Source organism: Pholis gunnellus (genome assembly GCF_910591455.1).
Source record: "Pholis gunnellus genome assembly, chromosome: 10".
NCBI lineage: Eukaryota > Metazoa > Chordata > Actinopteri > Perciformes > Pholidae > Pholis > Pholis gunnellus.
Genome location: NC_136537.1, coordinates 14,028,075 through 14,049,252, shown reverse-complemented (window position 1 = coordinate 14,049,252; position 21,178 = coordinate 14,028,075). Strand labels below are relative to the sequence as shown.

The following is a 21,178-nucleotide window of genomic DNA, read 5'->3' as shown; positions in this document are numbered from 1 at the left end:
TGTCAACGTGCGGCGCGAGAGGAGGAGAAGCCTGAAGCTGAATCCAGTTTGTAGCTAGAGGATAATATCAGTGGTGGAAATACAACTTCAGTCCACTGTTCACTGCTGGGAAATGTGTGTAATATCCGAGGAATAAAGTTGTAACCGGGTCGCTGTTAGCAGTTAGCCGAGCCCGGCATCTTTTTACGAGCTGGAGGCGAGTTAATTCATCCAGCCTCTCTTCCTGGATGTAAAGCGAATTAACGCCAGGCAGCGACGCTTCAACATCGGGTCACTTGTGAACCACCAGACCTCCATTTCAGGTAAGTTGTGCTCGGTCTGTAATCGCAGATAACTTCGCGTAGACTCTGACAGGGTGTTAGCTGCTGTGACATGTATCCGACATCCGCGTTGCATCTGCTAGATACGGACACAGAGAGACCCACCGACATCATGTCTGAGAGCTGTGGGTCTACCGACAGTGACGTTGACTGCCAAGCCTCATATCGACCCACATTTTTGTCTGCATCGTGAACCTGTGGGACTTCTCTGGTCTCTGGCCGACTCTACCAGCTAGCGCCCCCCCCCCCCCGTGGATCACATTATAGTCTGTGGTCACACCGGGAGCAGCACGGTGGAAATGCTACATGACAGTCGGTTCACACACACACGGAAACATCAACACGTTACAGAGTGCACGCGGACATCCGACCTGGGACTTCTGGAGGATGCTGCTGCAGCTGCAGCCCCCATGCATGTCCCCGTGGGGTGTGGTTGGCAAGCCGGACAAGGCAGGCTGTCAGCAGTGTAGACGCGCTCCTCTAGCCTATAATCCCCCATTTGACAGCTCATTAGAGAGCGGGCCACTTGGCATTTAAACCATCGCCAACATCGCCACCATGTCCCCTTATACCACACCAGTCCTCTGCCGTGCATGGACTCTGCCTGTCTGTGATAACAGCTCTGCTCCAGGGGCTCGTAAATCCGCCCCAGTGGACAGACAACATGTGTTGCACACTCACTTCTGTTTGATCAGCCTGTTAAAACTATGATGCATACATACTGTGCTAATGATGTGTCTTTTTTTAAAGTAGGGGTATCGCTCTCATGCAGGCACTGGAACACATCTATGCTTATTATTGTGACAGGACGCTATTCTTACTGTCTATTTATGATGGTTTCATGTTGTTTTCTTCACCCTGACCTCAACCGACTTCTCTACTCTAGAGGTATAACATCAGTGAATGCCGACATTCACAGGAGTCCTGTTTACCGCTGCCCTATAATCCACATTCCTCTCCCTAATTTAATTCATCCAACTTATTCGTCATTCATAATCTTACCGTCCACACACATGCTTTCCTGAGTAAGGGGCTGCTACCAGGTTAATCCCTGTGAGCTATGCCCACATCTTACTTCTTCATGTCTTAAGAGGGTATTCTTTATGCAAAGAGTGGTACAGATAGGTAAATGTCTGTGTATTAATGTTTGCGTCACCAGCCAGTACTGATTAATGTGCTGGCTGTGTAGTTAGAACGAGAGAGAGAGAGAGAGGCGCAAGGTTAATCACATTACTGACTGCACTATCATGTGTTCCTGAGGGGAAAGAGGCTATTACTGCTAACATACACATAGATGCACCCACGCATGCAAACCTATACGTGCACATATATAGATGCACGGCCCATAATGGCACACCTCCAGCAATGAATGACAGGTTAGTAGGTGCTATAGATCTAAACCCTGAGCAATAAGACTAACGATAGCATAACGGTGAGTCGGTGGCATGTATGTATGTGAAACAGACACTGAGCGAGAGAGACTTCTTCGTGTTGATATGTCTGGGTTGACTAGTCATCGGGGTCAATAATTCTGCCGACATAGTAGTTTGTAGATCATATGCTCCACTAGTGCTGCACTTGGCTGCTCAGCCTCTCAGTGGGATCTTTACAGTGTCTTTGGAGCATCGCTAGACTGCTGTGTGTGTGTGTGTGTGTGTGTGTCTGGAGTGTTCTGACAGTCTACCTTCTGCTGATGCTAATATGACTACAATGAGAATGCATGTGTGTCGATATGTACGTATGAGCCTATGAGGCATTGTAACCAATGTGCTGTATAAACAGGAGTATATATATGTTGACTTTGTTACCTAGATTGAGAAGCAATGAGTCTTTGTTTCAGCTCCCATTTGCAGCTCTTTTATCTATTTATTGAGCCTCTGTATCTCACTGAAGTCTAGTTAATGTTTGACACTATGGGAGTGTGTGTGTGTGTGTGTGTGTGTGTGTGTGGTCTGTCTAGCTTCAAGGAGGTCCATCTGTGAGTGTGTGTAATAAACTTGTGTTCATTGCAAAGACATCTGTGTACCCAACAGCTTTTACTTCATATGAAACAACTTATACATACAATACTTATATAAATAACCTATTAATAACCTCTGCTAAAGAACAAAGCCTTATTAAAGTGCATTATTACATATTATTTTTACAACACAGACGTGTAATCAAATCACTCATTTAAATCTACATTAAATGTTGTGTTTACGCAAAAGAATTGTAGGTTTTTTCTCTTTTTGTAGCCAGTTATGGACAAATATCTCCTCATCATGCCTTTTATGGAAGTCTAAATCTAATCCCAGTATGCGTGTTTATTCATCACGGTGACATTCTTCAGCAACCACTCATTTATGATTATTATTATTTTCCAAAATCTAAATCTTCCTGTGTACTGCTGTAACCCCGTTACACCACAGGCACGCCATTTTACAGCGAGAACAGGGATTTCCTGAGGCGGTTATGAAACTACCTACCTATAGGTTTGTCACTCTTTGTTCAGCCAGTTGTAAGGGGATCAAGATTTCAACATCGTAGCCGGGTACCAGGATAAAACCTTGATTATGCAGAGCTCCAACTAATATTCTTACGCTCCTGTATTGATGCTGATCGACGCATTTTGTTGCAGACTCTTTTTTTTTTTTAAGAGTCTCATTCTCAAGCTGCAATTTGCTTGATTGTGAAACTGCTCAGCTGCTGCAGAGTTTCTTCATTACTTCTTTCTTGCACTCACCATCGACTGATGTAGCTCCGTTGTTTGAGCTGATTGTCTGCATTTAGCTGCACTTCTTTCAGTTTTACTCTTTGCACAAAATGACTTGTGATTGAACTGATGAGTCATCATTTTCTGCAGTTATGAACATTGGATCACATCAGCTACATGTGGGTGATAGCGGGGTCGATGGTGACTCTTTGATCTTATCTGTTGAAAGGTTTTTGTTAAACATTTGCGTTTTCTAGTGCAACATAAAATTGTTTATGTGTTGGCGTACATGAAGTAGTTTAAGCTACGTGGCCTGTGCTGGCTTTCGTGAACTAACATTAAAGGTGTTTGTATCTATAAAATGTCCCAGTTTCCCCTATAAACTCTTAGAGTTTGGTTCTGGCTGCCAGCTTGGGAACATGTGTGGCTGCAGAGCACTTTGTGGGAACTGTGTGTGGTTGACGGCATATACGAATCTGGACTCGTATCAAGTGAAACATGTAGATAAAGAAAAAACAGTGAAACCATCCACTAGGCCTCTTGGCCATCTTAGCGTGGGTACACTTGGTCTCTGATGGTGGCATAGGCATGCTTCAACATGCTTCAACATGCTTCAACATGCTTCAACATGCTTCAACATGCTTCAACATGCTTAAATCAGTATCAGGGTGGAAAGTGGACGCAAAACAATTCTTTGTCCTTGTAAATTACGTGCGCAAATTCCGCTACACATGTGAGTCAATTCTATTGACGTCTTGTAAATAAAGACATGTTTGTCAGTGATGAGAATAAGTGTAGAGAGCTTTTGTGTGCATAGATGTAAAGCTGTATCCGTCTCTAGTTGTTCCGTGTGAGAGAGTGTGTGCTTGTGTCAGTGCTTTCTGTGTGTGAATGATCTCTCTCTCTCTGTCTCTCTCTCTGTCTCTCTCTCTGTCTCTCTCTCTGTCTCTCTCTCTGTCTCTCTCTCTGTCTCTGTGAATGAGAGCGAGATCACTGATTGCCTCGGCTCAGTAACCATCACTATTCCAGCAATTGGGGGTGGAGGGATGTAAGAGGGGGGGGGGGGGGGGAGATGGTGGAAGGTTGGTTCCCCTCTCTGGTAGACGTTCCACTTTGCTCCTGCTCTTCTCTCTCCTATAGGCTTAATCCTCCTCCATCCATCCCCATGGGTTTCCAATGTCTGACTGTGTGTGCTCTGTAAGAATCCATGTGGAAGAAAGCTTCCTCGCCCTCAAGCATCACTGCATTTCTGTCTCTCAGTCAACCTCAGAGATTGAACCAGATAACAAAATCGTGTGTGTGTGTGTGTGTGTGTACATGTGTTTTTTCAGCCCCTGTACGACGCCGTTGTGTGTATCTCTTGTTTGTTTCAAATCCACCGTGACACTCCTCCTTCCCGTCATCCTTTGAGAGGAATGGAGTTTTTGAGAGCAAGGGTTGCCTTGGTAACTATTGCTGCCATCTGTGTATGTTGTATGAATGTTTGGTAACGTGTGTGTGTGTGTGTGTGTGCGTGTGGTTAAAGATGGAGGCGCACGCACGCAGTCTTAATGCTTTAGCTCCCTTATCGCTGCATTATTCATTTAATAGTCAGCAGAAAGAACTGGAAGGTTACTGGGTCACAATTCATTCCAGGGAGAGATTAAAGGAGTCTACGTTTACCTCAGGGAATGTGTGTCATTCATAACGAAATACGCCCAAAATACACCGGATCACACAACGGTAGTCAGTGGGGAAAAAAAGAATGAGTAGAGAGAACTTCTAGTCATCATAGATCCTCATGTATTTGCCTTGTTTTGATAACCTTATTGTTTGCAACTGTTTTGATAATCAAATAATTGTGACCATTCTCTTGTTTAGCTTTCATTTGAGAAGATTTGCGGCTGCTGATGTTTTGTATAATGGCTCATATAAGGAGAAAAATAACGCTCTCTGCAGTAAATCCTGTATGATCAGAAAAGGAAAGGTGGAGACAAATCTTGCAATTATATTGCACTGATGGATGAAGTGGAAGGATCAAATGAGAGCAATCGAGGCAACTGCGCTCTACATTCACCTGGTCCAAAGATTCAAGACAAAATCAATCTCTTATCTATTTGAAACAGTCATTTATTTCTAAGTGGACTACAGTGACACGACGGCTCTTTATTCTGTATAATATGTGAGCAGGTACAGAACAGACTGCAGGATGAAGGTTAATTATTTCATTTATTAGTCAAGAGAAGTGATTTGAGAGGCTAGAGACCATCAGACACATTTTCATGCACTATGAGGCTCCTAAGTACAGTCCAGGGACTGGAATAAGGTGATAATAAATGGCCCACGCCACATGTGTATATTAGAGAGGAGGGTGACCGAGAGTGTAAATGGTAGTCCCAAAAATAGTCTGTTTTCCCCAGGCTGTAGTGCGTCATGTGGCTTGTGTCCAGTGCATTGTGCAGAGTAGTTTGGTGTAACCCTGCTTTTAACACGGACTCACACTTTTTCTTTTTCTCTCTGTTTGTCCGTCTCTCTCTCTCTCTCTCTCAAACAGAAACTCTCAGCAACCTCCAGCAATGATGTAGAGTTGACAACGATATGATGATGATGATGATGATGATGATGATGATGCAGGGCCACGCACGGAGGTGGAGCAGCGATTGACTCTCTCCTCCTTTTTTCGCCACACCTTGGATTCCATGTCCGTCCTGATTGGGCGGCCGTACTGCGATGTCCTCAACCACGCCCTCTGCGGCTCCGCCCCTTAAGAAGGGAAGGAAGCTGGACAAATCGGAGGCGATGACCGACTCGGTGCAGGCCACCAACGAGGAACTGAGGAGCAAAGTCCTGGACACCCATATTGAGCTGCAGCAAGAGCGGGGCAAGGTGAGGAGGAGCGTACGCCACATGGCCAACCAGCATGATATTTATTCAGTGGCTGTTAGGCCTGACTATGTGCAGGCTATCACTGTACATAGTCTTGGAAAAGCTGTCTGGGCGGTTTGCCTCTCCTTGTATCATCTGATTGACACACAAACCACCTCTCTGGGGCCTCTGTTCACTTCTCTGCATCCGTCATGGTTGTACTTAGCAGTAACAGGACCTGGAGTCAGCTCTTACTGGGGCAAGCTTTAAACGTATGCACTGAGCATGAAAAAACATCTGCAAGAGGGCATGTGGAGCAACGGATGTAATGCCAACAGCAGGGCATAAAGTATAATATTGGCAGTTAAGGTGGGACAAGTATACAGATGCATTGAATGGAATAGATGTTCATGATAAGATAAGCAGACAAAGATGTTGGGACGTGCACGCAAGCAAAATTCTTTTTGAATTAACATTCATTTCAGCTATATCTGTTCTCTATGTGTCTATTGCTCCCTGTTTAGGAATAAACATCCGTTTTGTTTTAGACTGCCAGCACTTGGTCTGGGGGCAAATAGATGAACACACTGGCGGCCTGTGATTTGTATGATAATGACTGCTTGATTGAATTCCAATGCAACTTTAACGGCAAAATGTCCCACTCTCCGCAGGTATGTAAGCTCCGTGAGCGGCTCCAGGAGCAGCGGCAGGCTCGGGAGCTTGAGCAGCACAAGCACGCTGTGGCGCTCACCGACCTGCGCGCCAAACTCCACGAAGAAAAGCTCCGCGAGATAGCGGCCGCCCGCGAGACCCTCGCTCGGCAGCATGAAGTGGAGCTGGCCCGGGCCATCAAGATCAAGGATGCCGAGGCGCAGAGGCTCCAGGGGCTCGTGAACGCTCTGAGAGACGGAGCCGCCGACAAGCTCAAAAACGCTCTACTCGGAGAGGCTCGGGAGGAGGCCAGGAGAGCTTTTGATGGGGAGAGGATAAAGCTCCAGCAGGAGGTAGGTCATAGCATGTATAGGGGACGGTAATGCAGTATTAATTATGTTTTCAATAGAGACTAATGTGAACGTGGTAAGTATTAACTGTAATTCTGCTGTCAAACCGTATCTAGTATGTTCTGCTTCTAATAAACTAGAGCTCGGTCCACTTCGGTGGTTTGTTTGTTTTGTTATAGAATGAGTTTTGCAGATTGGATATTTTCTGAGGGCATTGTATATATAAGACATTTTTTTGTTGGCATGTGTATTTTGTGTGTGTGTGTGTGTGTGTGTGTGTGTGTGTGTGTTTGTTGGTGTGGGACTGTGTCAACTTTTGTGAATTTGCTGCTGAAAAACAGGAAACAGGGTGGAAAAGCCTGTTGCCAAGCTATTGTTTTCGATGCAGTCTTTCCAGACAAACAGGACATCTATCATTACAACTGTCTAATGGGATAGGACGTGTGTTTATACATGTGTGAGTGTCACTCTCTTTGTTGTTTTGGGTTTTGTGTGTCTTAATATTATTGTCTATGTGTTTCTATCTGTTTTTTTTTTGTTTTTTTTTTAAGATCCAGGAGCAAAAGACAGTCAGGAAGCAAGCTGAAGAGGCGCATGCAAATGCTCTGCAGGCCGATAAAGCCAAAGCAGCAGATCTCCGCACAGCCTACCAGCAGCACCAGGATGAGGTGCACCGCATCAAACGTGATTGTGAGAGAGACATCCGCCGACTGGTGAGGCCTCATGCTGCTGGGACGACACACATTAGAGACACTGCATACAGTACGTCTTATCTTTAACGGATAAGGCCACTAGCAATATATTCAAATATGGCCTTAAGACACAGTTGACAGTACACTTGCTGGTGATTCTTTTACAGCATAAAATATGTTACAAATCATTTACATTTATTCGAAATGATTTAGTCTATTTAACCTTTATTTACCTTCGTAGGTTAGTTCACATATTTATATTTACAGTATCTACTTGCCCGGGCCCAAATAAGCAAACCAGGCAAACGTCCACAAGTGTCATCCTATTTAAATGAACATGTAGTTAAAGTAGTAAGTTAGTTTGTCGTTAAAAGGTTGTTGACAGACATCTCTGAAATGAAATTAAAATAACTGTTCTATCTCTGTCATAAAATGTTTGCAGTAATGCTCAATAAGTACGAAGCTCATTGAGAAAATTGGTCTTCAGGGCCTTTTAAAATTCAATCCCATACAGTATATGATCACTTCCTTGGGCCTTCGCTGCAGAGTGTCCTGTTGTCACACCGTCACAATAAGCTAACCTTCATTAAATGACTCCATAAACCATATCATATTATTCCTGGGATAGGTTAGCTTGACAAACCCTGCAGCTGTTATTTATTCCTTGTCTGCCTCAACAACAATTTCACCAAGAGTCCACCATCATCCGTTTTCCTGCTTCTGAAGTTTATCTCACTGACCCTGAATGAAGGCTAGAGGCTAATTGCTGTGTTGTCTATCTCAACATGTGGTTCTTATCTGCAAAAATAGAACTCTGTATACATGCTGCAGTTACTCATTAACCCCATTACATACAGTGTGACTACATCATGTATTATTGTTTGTAAATGAATGTTTGAGCAAGGAGACGTAATAATATTTGGAATCAGAGTAGTAAAATAGTAAAGCATGGCTCATTGAGGGAGACCAGGCAGTGCAGAAAAAAACAACGTTAAAGAATATAATACAGAGGGAAGTAGAGGGAACATTTGTCAGAAGAAGTTGCGTGAACACACACAGCAAGAGCAAAGCTTCATAAATGAATCACAGCTGGAGCACTATATTTTATAAAAAGTTAAAACACTGTCGCTCTCTTAAGCTGTTCACGGAGCCAACGGAGCATGCATCTTGTTCGACTAAAGGTGTAGCCAGTGTGGGACTTAAACCCAATTGTTTGCACATAAATAAAACAGAAGAACAATGTACTTCATATGAACCAGACACACTTTTTGCTGAATTTCATAAACGTTTTTCATGTATTTCCATCAACATGATCTCGGAAGTATGTGCACTATATAATACACCTTATTCCAGTAATCTTAATATGTCTTTCCACCACCGTGTCCCTATCCATCCCTCTGATAGATGGATGAGTTGAAGTCGAAGGACCGGGTGATGTGTGCCCTGGAGAGGGAGCTGGGGCTGCAGGCCGGCTACGCCCAGAAGCTTCAGCTTCAGAAGGAAGCTCTGGACGAGCAGCTGGGTCACGTACGAGAGGCTGAGAGACACAACCACGGCAGCCCAAAGAGAGAGCTGGTGCCTGGGCTGGGGGACAACTCGGACCTGCTCAACAACCAGGTATACACATGCATCTGTACAGGTGCATGTCATTCTCAAATGTGCACATGAGACCAAATTACAGGAATTAAAGTTATGTCACAGTATTAGACGAACATGAATTCTTGAAGGCTTTTTTCTTTTACTGGTGATTTAGATATTATTTTCATCATAGAAAAAAACTATACTTTTTTTAGTCCTTGATTTAACCTTTAATTGGGCTCTAAAACATTGAAAATTATGTTTTTGTTTCTTTAGCAAGTCTTTATGGCAGGACCCACCCCACCATTTTCATTAAAATGAATCTCCGGGACTTTGACTGTTCATTTTTCCCTAGTTACAAGGAAAAACATCAATCATATGTCGTATAAACAATATCGTAAACCTGTACATTAAGTCTCACCTGCACACACAGCTCATACATTCATGAGAAGCATGTGGATATACTGTGTATATTGTGTATACTGCACACACGGGTCCACAGTTTCACAGTGAAATGGCATCTCATCCTTCATCCCATCACCTCCTCTTTCCCATCCACCTCGATTACCTGCCTTCCTCCTGCCTGCATGCACTCCCTTTTTTAGTTTTCATCCTCCTCCTCCTCTCCTCTCCCCCTCGCTCCACAGGAGGTGGAGGAGCGGGACATGAGGAGGTTCCAGCTGAAGATTGCGGAGCTCCACTCGATCATCAGGAAATTGGAGGACAGAAATGCGCTGCTGGCCGACGAGAGGAATGAGCTAGTGAGAAACACTAACGCACACAGAAGAGCACATATTCAGTGATTATAGGGATGCAAATAAACACACACACACACACACGCACGGACATAAATACATGCAGTGATTATAGGACACACATTGTTACACTAAGAGTACAGAAACACACACATAAATAAACATACATGCCTATGAAATGTGTTTTAAAACATATTTTCTCAGCCCTCCAGCCTTCATCTTGCCTCTCCTGCTCAAACTGTAAATTCCTTGTCACTAAAAGACTTAAGATTACATTGGTTCCCCTCCCCGTTTCCTTCCTCCGTCCAGTTGAAGCGGGTGCGAGAGGCCGAGAGCCAGATGAAGCCCATGTTTGAGAAGAACAAGCGGCTGTCCAAGAAGAATGACGACCTCATGCAAACGCTGCAACGCATGGAGGAGAAACTGAAGAACCTGAGCCGAGACAACGCCGAGATGGTGAGATGCATTCAGAATATCTTTTACTACCACTACCCATCGGTTGTTTTCCTCTTCTCTCTATCACCAAAAAGGTACTAGCTAGCTATTTGAGGAGAAGCATCATTACGTGACGCCTCTCTCTCTCTCTGTCTCTCTCCTTCAGAAGGAAAAAGCCGCCTCCTCTCGGCCCCCCCCACAGCAACAATCCACTCAGTCGCAGCTGAAGCGGCCAAGCTCCCTGACAGACTTGAGTCATGCCCACGAGGAACAGGAAGTGGAGTTCCTGAAGCTGCAGGTTTCGGAGCAACGTGGCATCATTGATGAGCTCACGCAGGTCCGGAGTTTACTCAAACCACATTATATTTTGTGAAGAAATAAATCAGAATTCTAATTGGCTTTAATGTGTGTCAAGTGTTGCTGTTTTTAACATATAACCTGGAAGATTTTCTGGAAGAGAATCAAAGATTGTCGTATAATGGGATAGGACTGGCCGATAGAGGCTGTCAGATATTAGGATTATCTGAATCTGTGTTGTGAGTTTGTCTCCATAAGACGTTTTGGTTTATCAGGGACTACCAGCACTAGCCCATCATTTCTTCCTCTGTGCCTTTTGGATCCCTGTGGATTAAAGGAAAAGGTTATATATTTTCAGAAGAGGCAGTTGTTTGGTGCAGTGTATGATTGGTGTCCGAACATTTCTACACAATCTCTTAATTAGCAGAGAAATGTCTCATTTATTCATCTTCCAACACTATTTTCTGTACCTTCATCACAGCCCGACTCATCACAAGGGAGTCGACCTCCATGCTTCATTCTTCTGATAATATTGTTTGCTGTCCACCGTTATCACTTCATCTCAATTATCAGTACAGTTTGATTTTGATTTTCTTGTGTTCTTATTTGCAGACACTGCTGCATGAAATACTATGTTGTGATTATGGTTGTCGTTTTGATGGAGCTGTGTGAAGCCTATGCAGCTCACCGCGTCTAAAGCTCAGACGTGAGGCTGATCGACTGTGTGTTTGCCTTCAGGAACGTGACCGATTGGTGATGAGCAAAAAGAACCGGAGGAAACCTCCCAAACTGTCTAAAGTAAGTGTCGTCAAATGGCCAGTGGTGCATAACTAAGCAACTACCTTATCTGAGATTGACTGATCTTTAAGAAAGGTTTTTAATTGAGTGTGTGTGTGTGTGTGTGTGTGTCTCTGAGCCTGTTTGTGTTTAATTGGGCTCAGGAGATGGTGATGACAGTATCCCTCACAGGTGGGAGCATCACGCTGAGCACACATGCAGCTCCTGCATGAACCAACCACCACAGCTAGAGGACAATTATTTATTTATTTTCGATGTTGCTTTATTTTATTTTATGTATTTTTATGTATCATACGACCGTGTTTAACTTAACTTGTGTGCAACAGTTTGTTATCTGTGCTTCCCTGTGTGTGAATAAAGAGAGAAAAGGGATTCTGGTAACTAATTGGGTGTATGCATGTTTGGGCTAAAACACCAGGGGACATTTTCTCTGATGTTGCTAGGAGGAGTTTGTAGATGCTTGTCAGTTGTTTTCTCCCACCTCTCCTGCTAGAACCAGTTTGTCACCTTGTCGAGGTGGATACAGGGTTGGGCAGAGCGGCTTTTTTTTATTGGACTGCTTACTTGAGCTTGGAGACAAAAAGGAGAAGCTGGCATTTTTCTGTAGGAGTACTTTGATTGTAACCAGAAGCTTTGTTGTCTGTTTTTTTCACTTTGTGTGGGAGTGCAACGGAAAGAAATTGCACTTTCTGGACGTTACGAAAGGCCCCGGAGCTCCGTACATATCAGCTGGTACAGCCCAAGATACGATAGACGTATTTTGGGGATATTCTTTATAGGTTTGTGTTGCTGTTTTTGGCCAAGTAGCAACATGACGGAGTACATCCTACTCATCCTCTACTTCTCGGCCTTTATTTGCCTCTGTGCCCTCGTCTGCCTGTACTTCTCTGGTTGCCAGGAGATGACTTATAAACACGATGGTAAGGACTCGGTGGGCTTTGAAAACGTTGATAGAAACAAAGACGTAAACGAGCACCGGAGACCTGATCTGATATGATCAGATTTACTAAAATGTTGGTGAATAAGCAATAACTGTACAAAATGAAGCTTTTTTTTTTGTGTGTGGTGGATTTCAAAGCTTTATTGAATTCAAACAGAATGTATGTTTGTTTGTTTTTTTAACAATGTGCTTGTTCTCTGTTTTCCCCTCTTCCTTTTTGCAGAGGCATGTTGTGGAGACGTATTTTGGATTTGATGAGGAGTCGATAGACTCTGAGACCTCCTCTCTGACCTCCTACAACACTGACCTCACTGACCGCACGCCTGCAACTCCAGAGGAGGATTTGGAAGAGGTAAGAAAACCCTCTGTCTACATTGAAAGAATCAATTTAAACTATATTCTACAGTTCTAACAACGAAAAGATGTACTGCATAAATATTGACATATAAGATTCAAGAGATTTGATTTGTCACGTATACATGCAAGTAAGTTACTTAAAGTGAAATGTTGAACAAGTAGAAGAAATTATAAATAGCTAAGTAAACAAAACACCTGTAAAAGATTTACCAGAATGAGCTAAATATACAAATTAGTAAACGTATACAAACTAGTTTAAAGTTAATGGGAAAGTAAATATGTGAAGTGGCTGTAAATGGCTGTATTGCAGGTATATACATAGGTGAATGTCCTTGGGTATATTTTCCATCGAGACTTTATTGTTCATTTTTCAAGGCTCTGATAGCCTGTGGGGGGGGGGGGGGGGGGGGGAACTGAAAAAATCAGTCTCTGTGTGTCCACAATCCATTTCTGGGAAGGTGGGGCTCCTTTTATTCTCCTCGCTCTGCTCATGCACCTCCTGTTGCGTAGGCTCTGCAGGGAGGGGAGTGCGGTGCACGTAGTGTCTCCATCCTGAGAGGAGCAGTTGCCATAACAGACGGTTAATCTCTCCGTCAGGATGCTCTTCACTGCAGTGCAGTCAAGGAAATGGGTTTCTGTGAAACTTTGATTATCCTCAGCTGTCTGAGGTAGTCCATTTATAGTCCTCGATAATATGCACCACAGGGTACTTGAAGCTGGTCAAACTGGAGTCCTGTTGATTTCCAGTGGACCTTTGACGCTTCCTGGCACAGTCCACAATCAGCTCTTTGGTTTGACTGATGTCCAGATATGCCGCCTCGTCATTATTTGAGATCTGGCCCACCACGACTGTGTCATCATCAGCTAACTTTATTGTGGTGTTGGATCTGTGTTTGGCCAAACAGTCTGATGTGTATAAGGAGTACAGCAGTGGGCTCAGCACTCAACCTTGGGGGGGCTCCAGCGTGTAGAGTGTAGTACCTGAGCACAACTGACGGGCTTATATTTAGTTTCGGTAAAGGTTTGTGTGTTTGTTTGACCCTGTCTCTTTTTAATATATCTTTAATGTCTTTCATTTATATTTTCCTTGCATAAAGACTTTTTGCCGTGAAGAGTCTGAGCTTCGTTTCCGTCAGTTGACCAGAGAGTACCAGGCTCTCCAGCGGGCCTACGCTCTTCTCCAAGAGCAGGCGGGGGGCTCTCTGGATGCTGAGAGGGAGGCCAGGGTTTGTACTACCACATTTATCACTCTGCACCGTTTAGCCATGATCCAACAACAAACGTTTTTCTTTCCTTTTGTAAAAAAAACTATACGTACTTTGGACATCAGGAAGTGAATGTACTGTAACGTCCAAGTCTAGTAAATTATTAAAGTATATGTTTTCAGGAATGTAAAGTTGCATCTTCCCTGATTGCTGATCTCTCCCTCCACAGACACGTGAGCAGATGCAGATTGAGCTCAGCAGCTGCCAGGCCAAGATGGTCGACCTGGAGAAGGCCCTGGCCGAGAGGGGGCAGGTAACAAAGACGGGGGATGGTGACAGGAGCTCCCTGGTGCTGCTCTCGCTGGGCCTCCTGCATGTCTGTCTGGCTGCTCTGCTCCTAGTCGGGCGCTATGCTGACCGGGTCTGCCGCAGAATCCTCTGATGTCACTTCCGCATGTTCTTTCCGCACACTCTGTCCCTCCTTGTTGGTACTGTTTCTTATTATTGGGCCTTTCAGTGATGATGAGCCTTGAGAGGAGGCTTAAACCACTCTGGTTCCTGCCAGCTATGAAGACATTGACACACTAGTAGAGATGCACCAATCGATCGGTTGCCGATTGTTACCGTTCGGTTTTCAGCTGATCGGCCATGTGTCAGTGTGGAAGTTCTTCAACGTGACTGAAAAAAGCTCACAAATTGTCACAACTGCACAACTGCCAGTCCAAAATAAGCCGTGGAGCAACAACAGCCCAGCTAATGTTAACGGAGGTTGCATTTGGTTGCATTATGATGCGTTCCAGCACTTCAGTAAAAATGAGTATTAGGCGAAGGTAAATTAAAACACTATCATGATGTATTCAAATATAATTTTGTGAAAAAGATGCATAAATAAAGATGTTTTTACAGCAATATATAAAAAATATGTAGGAGAGGGAACTAGGCCTTTGACCGGTTTGACGTCCTAACACTAGCTCTAAACATCTTGTAATACATAGTTAGAACTACTACTGCACAGAATTTTTTTTATCAAAAGTTTTTAGATAATCATTTACATTCTAATCATTTGGATTGTGTTTTTTTATGTAACTAACCACTGTAGATGACAATAAAGTAAAAAGACAACATTTACATTTTTTGACGGATCACAGTGACCTAAGAACGGTTGAAATTATTTTTCAATAATACATTTAACAATCAATTATAATTCCTACAAAGAAAATTGGATTCTGCAAAAATTGAAAACGGCAGGTCAGATGAAAAAAAAGATGCAATACATATATACAAAATCTTGAATCAGTAATGTTTTACCTTTTCTGATTATGAAAATGCTGCTGCATGTGAATGTGATGCCTGGCTCCTTCTGGGTTCGATTCCCAGGCTGGACGGGCCTTCTGTGTGGAGTCTGCGTGGGTTCTATCTGGGTTCTCCGGCTTCCTCCCACAGTCCAAAGACATACAGCTAGTAGATTAAAATAACTTTATAATTTAGCACCTTAATTATTACCTACTGACTATCATCAGGGACATTAAAATGATTATGACTCATATCACTACTCTTTGTTTCTTCTTTGTTGTGAAGTTTTTCCCTTTGTCACTGCACGTTTTCTGCATGTTGCCTGTTCCACTGGCTTGATCCATCTGTGAATTTGATTTGCTGCTCTGCTGTTTTTCACCTCGGATTGCCTTCTGTTACTGTGAACTCTTGATGACTGTGAATGCAGCTCCTTTACTTGTTATCTAAAGAGAGGTCTTTATTTCTCTGGATCAATAAACTTTTGCCACTGCCACGCTGTTCCTGTGTGTTGGTGTCTCATTTGCATGTGTCATTTGGAAGTATATGTGATGGTGTTGTGGATGCTTCCCTTCCTTTCCTCTTCCTGACAGTGTAATTTGTTGCTGATGTTGTGTTTGGTTGTCATGGCAGGATTCAAAGTGGGTGGAGGAGAAGCAGTACTTGCTCAGGACCAACCAGGAACTTCGCGAGAAGGTAGATTGCATTAGTCCATACTCATTATTTTGGGCAAGTATTCAATACCGGCTGTCAGCATTTGACAATTTTCTATTAATTGTACATACGTTGATCCCAAAAAGGTTTGAAACCCGTAATATGAGTTGACCATACAAGTTAAGTTCATTTTCAGAAGATTCAATGCTATTATGAGATCATTTGGGATGATTCTTAGTTATCTAAACTATGATATCTACAGGACATTCCTTATCTAGTGTTCATAATGCTTTGTAAACCTTGTCAAACCATTATAACAAAGGTGTGTGTGTGTGTGTGTGTGTGTGTGTGTGTGTAGATGTGCGTGTTGCAGCAGGCGGAGTCGAAGCTGCAGGCCGAGGTTCAGGATGCCCGGGATCAGAATGAGCTGCTGGAGTTCAGGGTGCTTGAACTGGAAGTAAGAGACTGTACCATTGTCAAACTGTCACCTGGAGGCGACAACAACAATGTCAGTTCCAGACGCAAGACCTACATACAGTGACTCAGACAGACGGAGAGACAGACAGACGCACTGTTCACTCACACACACTTGAGTCCTCCGCTTTATGCATCTGTATTTTGCATTGTTTTGCATGGCAGCTGTGTGCACCACCCCCTCCACTGAACTGGAATATTTTTTTAATGAGAGTATGTTGTGTTAAGATCAATGTAATTTTTAATTGAATAAAAATGTATTTAAGTTTAATATTAAATCCCATCTATGTTCATTTTGTCTCTCATTTTTGCATGTATGTCCTACGTTTTGTTTACATTTTCCATACGATTACAGCTAATCTCCATGGATAGTTAAGGAACGATGAACAGTGAAGTGTAATTTACAGATTTTCATATTTTTTTCTTTAGTATTAGTGTTAATAAACAAGTTAGGTTACTGATCTAGAGGTTGAAAGGCATTCATATCGGTTGATATTGCGTCTGTTCATGTGTCGGGTGTGTCTGAATGTAGACGGAGTGGCATCTGTTTGAGATCACATTCTCAGTTTTGAGTTTCAGCATGTGTTTTCAAACTCCCTAGTTGTTTGTGGTTTGGTTTCCCATTTAAATCTATGGGTTTCATTTTGGCAGATCCCGACCATGTTTTCAGTGTCATGTAAGTAAATCCCTCATTCACTCCCTTTTCACACTCAGTTACATTCAGTATCTGTCAGTCGCAGTGCGCCTCCATCAATGTTAAGATGAGCTATTGCAATACAGTTGGACTTGTAGTCTGGCTGATGCCATGAAGTTTATAGATGTGTGTGTGTGTGTGTGAGTATTCACATGGTATGCACTTTCTTTAGGAAAGGGAGCGTAGATCTCCTGCCCTCAATCTTCACATGTCTGCGTTCCCTGAGAACAGCAGCAGTGCCCTGCAGATCTACTGTCACCAGGAGGGAGTCAAGGTGATAAAACACACTTAAAACAAACACAAACTATTTTCCCTTTGAGACGACGCGCAGTCAACATGTCGTCTGGTTTTGACCTGCAGGATGTAATCATTCCTGAGCTGATGAAGAAACTGGATATCCTGGGGGATAACGGGGTGAGTTCAAACACACTGTTGGATTGAAATAAAAACACATTTTTTTAATCTGTGGTGTTCCAGACTCTTATAACTTCTGTTGTGTTTTCTGTAGAATCTCAGAAATGAGGAGCAGGTTGCGGTGATCCAAGCAGGGACAGTGATCTCACTGTGTGAAAAGGTGAGTGAAAGGCCTCTCAGACATGTTGGGTTGTTGCTGACACCCAGTGGACACACATATTCTCTAATACTTCATTTATTCTGAAAACAGCCACTATATTCGAGTGAACTGGAAAGTTAAAGATGGATGATAATAATACAGCTAGCTTAGCTTCTGAGAACGCACGAATCACTCGCCTTTCCTCCCTGTACAGTGGTTGAAGCAGATAGATTGCACAGAGACCGCCCTCACACAGAAGATGATCGACCTGGAAAATGAAAAGGTGAATAATCAATTTACCATTTATTTAGAGCACACAGTCTTTGTTTTGACGGTCCAACTTTACGATGCAAAAGTCCATTCACTATTGTATAAACAAAACAAGCTTGTTTTTTTGTGCTGTTCTAATGTCAAAAAGCACCCAGATGTAAAATGTTCCTGATTCTACAGTATGTACTGTTCTCTTCTGTTCACTTGTGACACCATGTCCTGTGTTAAATATTATCACATCTTGTTGCAGGAGCTTTTCAGCAAGCAGAAGGGATTCCTCGAGGAAGAGTTGGACTACAGGAAGCAGGCCTTGGATCAGTCCTACATGGTACGGAGCCTGGAGCAGTATCTGTCCCTTTTTAAACAAAAGTTGACCAAAGCCTCTCAAATAGACAAAATGCACTCATTTACATTAATTACAACATTAACCAAGGTTGTATACAAGGAATAAAGCTGCGTGATAAAATGATTCAGGAATGCATAGGTGCAACATTATCATTGGCATGACATAAACATTTGGAACCCCATTTAACTTCATGAATGCAACGTCCTCCATAAAGGTTAAATTGTGTCGGGATACTGCATCTTTTACCTCTGAAGTCTAAATCCTGTCAACAATGTTAGGCACTGAATTGATATTTGGCTTCTTGTTTATTGGTCTAATGCTCTTTTTATCTTCTGAGAAGGCCAGTCATTGATCTACTTCCTCTAAAATTGTAGAACATGTGAAGTTGAAATGCCTGCATGAATATCCTGTGTAACTTGATTCAAGTAGACAACTGGTGAAGTTGAATAAATATTCTAGACAGGATGGGTGTAATAAGATTTAAAGTTAGATTTTGTTAGCATGCATGATCTTAAAACATTCTCCCCCTCCTGACTTAAATACGCTGCACCCAGAAAACAAAAGTGAACACTGAGGTCACTCTCTATATAATTCTAACCATCTGACTTGGTCAGTTTTATTTTGGTTTGTCTTTATGGTTCCACTTTATATTGTGTTGGTGAAAGCTTGTTTTTTTTACATGGTAACTCTGCTGGAACAGCCAGGCAACTTGAGTTAATTTGTAGGGGACAGAATAAAAACACGGTTTGTGTTGTTGATATAATGAAGTTGCCATGTGAGCCTAAATAACTCTTAATATAAAGTGGAACAATGTTCCTCATATCTGCCATGGTCACAGTGGTGTATGTGTGTGTGTGCGTTTGTGTGCATATGTGTATCCGTTTGTATGCGTGCCTCCATGTGTGTGCTTGTGCATGCCTGCGTGTGTTTCTGCATGCGCATGTGCACGTCCATGTGTGTGTGTGTATGTTTGTGTACCCGTATGTGGCTGGCTGTGCAGAGGATCGAGGAGCTGGAGGCCACGCTGTATAGCGCTCTGCAGCAGGAGCAGCCGGCATGCCAGGCGGTGGCCGAGTCGCTGACAGACAGGCAGAGGGAGGAGCTGAGGCTCGCCGTGGAAAAGCTGCGGCGTCAGATTCTCCGGCAGAGCCGGCAGTTTGACAGTCAGATCTTACAGGAGCGCATGGAGCTCCTACAGCAGGCCCAGCAGGTAAGGCTTAAAACCAATAAAGTCAGATTACTGAGTCCTGCCCTCCCTCAATCTGACCCCTGGTACCTGTCTGAAACGTCTGACCCCACCAGACCTCTGGTGCTATGAGAAAGATGCAGTATCCCTGTGTGTGCAACCTGTAACCCTAGCTGTACGTTTCTATGTAGAGGAGTGACAGGATGAGACGGAATGACTTTGTGTGTGTGTGAGTGTGTGTATATCATTGTGATCTGAATACCCCCCCCCCCCCCCCCCCCCCCCACACACACACACACACACACACACACACACACACACACTCCTCCTGTGTCCCTCCACTCTGCAGTCCTCACATTAGTTTTACACCCATGGCTCGTACAGTATATGTGATTCATCAAGTACATCAACAACCACTGCACCTTAGATTTGATTTGGATCAGTTGTACTGTAACTTACTAACATGGTTTTCCTAATCTCTAACCACAGAACACTTATCACAATCAGCTACTCATGAAATATACTTACTAACTAAATATGTTTCTGGAAACTACCATTTCAGTTTATAGATTGATCCAAAAGTCCTGTAAAATGTATTCCTCTTTCCCACAGTTGGGCTTTATATGTCCTGGCTGACTCGATGTTCCAGTAATTAAGACTGAAGCTGCTTGTTTTTCTTACCTTAAAGAATGGTAAAGCTGTGTTTTGGTTGAAGCGTTTAGCATCAGCTCCACCAAAGATACATTTGGAGCGGATGGTATTTAATTAAAAAGCTGTTTTTAGTTTTATAATTCCAAGTCTGTCCTTGTGTGTTTGCCAATGAATTTGTATCTTATACATATACTCTAGCTAGATGAAAGATTTAACACCAACATGTTATTCTGCAGTCAGTGAACAAGCTGCTCGGGCTTCAAGTCTCACTGATGGAGTCACTTCCACTGTTCACTGTTAAATCTGCTCTTCGGTTGCCATGGCAGCTCATTCTTACCCAATGCAGCTACCATGGAGACAGAAGGCATGATGGGAAGGAGGCAGAGTATTTGGAGCATATGCGGGAATAGTTGGATTCCGGTCTTATTAACTGTTTAACAATTGTTTCTTTTGTTAGATTGTATGAGATCTGGCCAAATGGTCTTAGTTCTGTATTCACACAGAGTTTGTGAACACTAACCACGTCTGTGTTTGCCTTGCAGAGAATTAGAGAGCTGGAGGACAGGCTTGATTTGCAAAAGAGACAAGTAAAGGAAATAGAGGAAAAGGTACATATTCACGTTATTTGTTTCGATCTTGGAAGCTTTCTCTTGTGGCTGGTAGAGTCTGTGTGTGACGTGACAAGAGAAAGGTTATCAAGAGAGAATGTGAAGGAGTTTACATCTTCTGTACTGATGATGTGTGTTGTTATATTAACTTCTTGATTGTCTTTCTCTTTCCCCTTTTTCACCTGTTGATTAAACCCCTTTTTGTTCCTTTAGTTTTTGTTCCTCTTTTTGTTTTTCTCTTTAGCATTTATTCTTTGGCCTTAATGAAAGTGACCGTGGACCCACATCAGGTAGCACCTTTATTCTCTGTATCATGTCAGTATTTATGACAGTTATAGTGTTGCTAGTAACAATAATGATGAGGAAAGAATCTACAACTGTGTCCTTTCTCTTAGGTGTTAAGGTGCTTTGGAAGCAGGCGAGGACGAAACTAAACCTAGTTGTTTTTTATGCATTTGTAGACAGCTCATGGAAACCCCATTGCCTTTTTGATAAATGTGCACTTTTGACCCATACCTGGAATGCAAACATATTT

General features: G+C 43.0%; 1 protein-coding gene across 1 annotated transcript; it reads left to right on the top strand.

The window, feature by feature from the left end:
- jakmip1 (janus kinase and microtubule interacting protein 1) lies at positions 1-20,907 on the top strand (the record flags this gene model as incomplete). The annotated part of the gene is made up of 22 exons (XM_079167063.1): positions 1-302; positions 5,549-5,880; positions 6,531-6,863; positions 7,412-7,573; positions 8,957-9,169; positions 9,778-9,891; positions 10,195-10,341; positions 10,487-10,657; positions 11,356-11,415; positions 12,579-12,707; positions 13,810-13,938; positions 14,147-14,230; positions 15,841-15,903; positions 16,220-16,318; positions 17,202-17,303; positions 17,390-17,443; positions 17,538-17,603; positions 17,797-17,865; positions 18,103-18,180; positions 19,199-19,408; positions 20,578-20,643; positions 20,857-20,907. The coding sequence occupies exons 2-22, from the start codon at positions 5,725-5,727 to the stop codon at positions 20,905-20,907; spliced, it is 2,556 nt and encodes an 851-aa protein (XP_079023189.1). The 5' UTR covers positions 1-302; positions 5,549-5,724.
- Between the last annotated feature and the right edge of the window lie 271 nt (positions 20,908-21,178).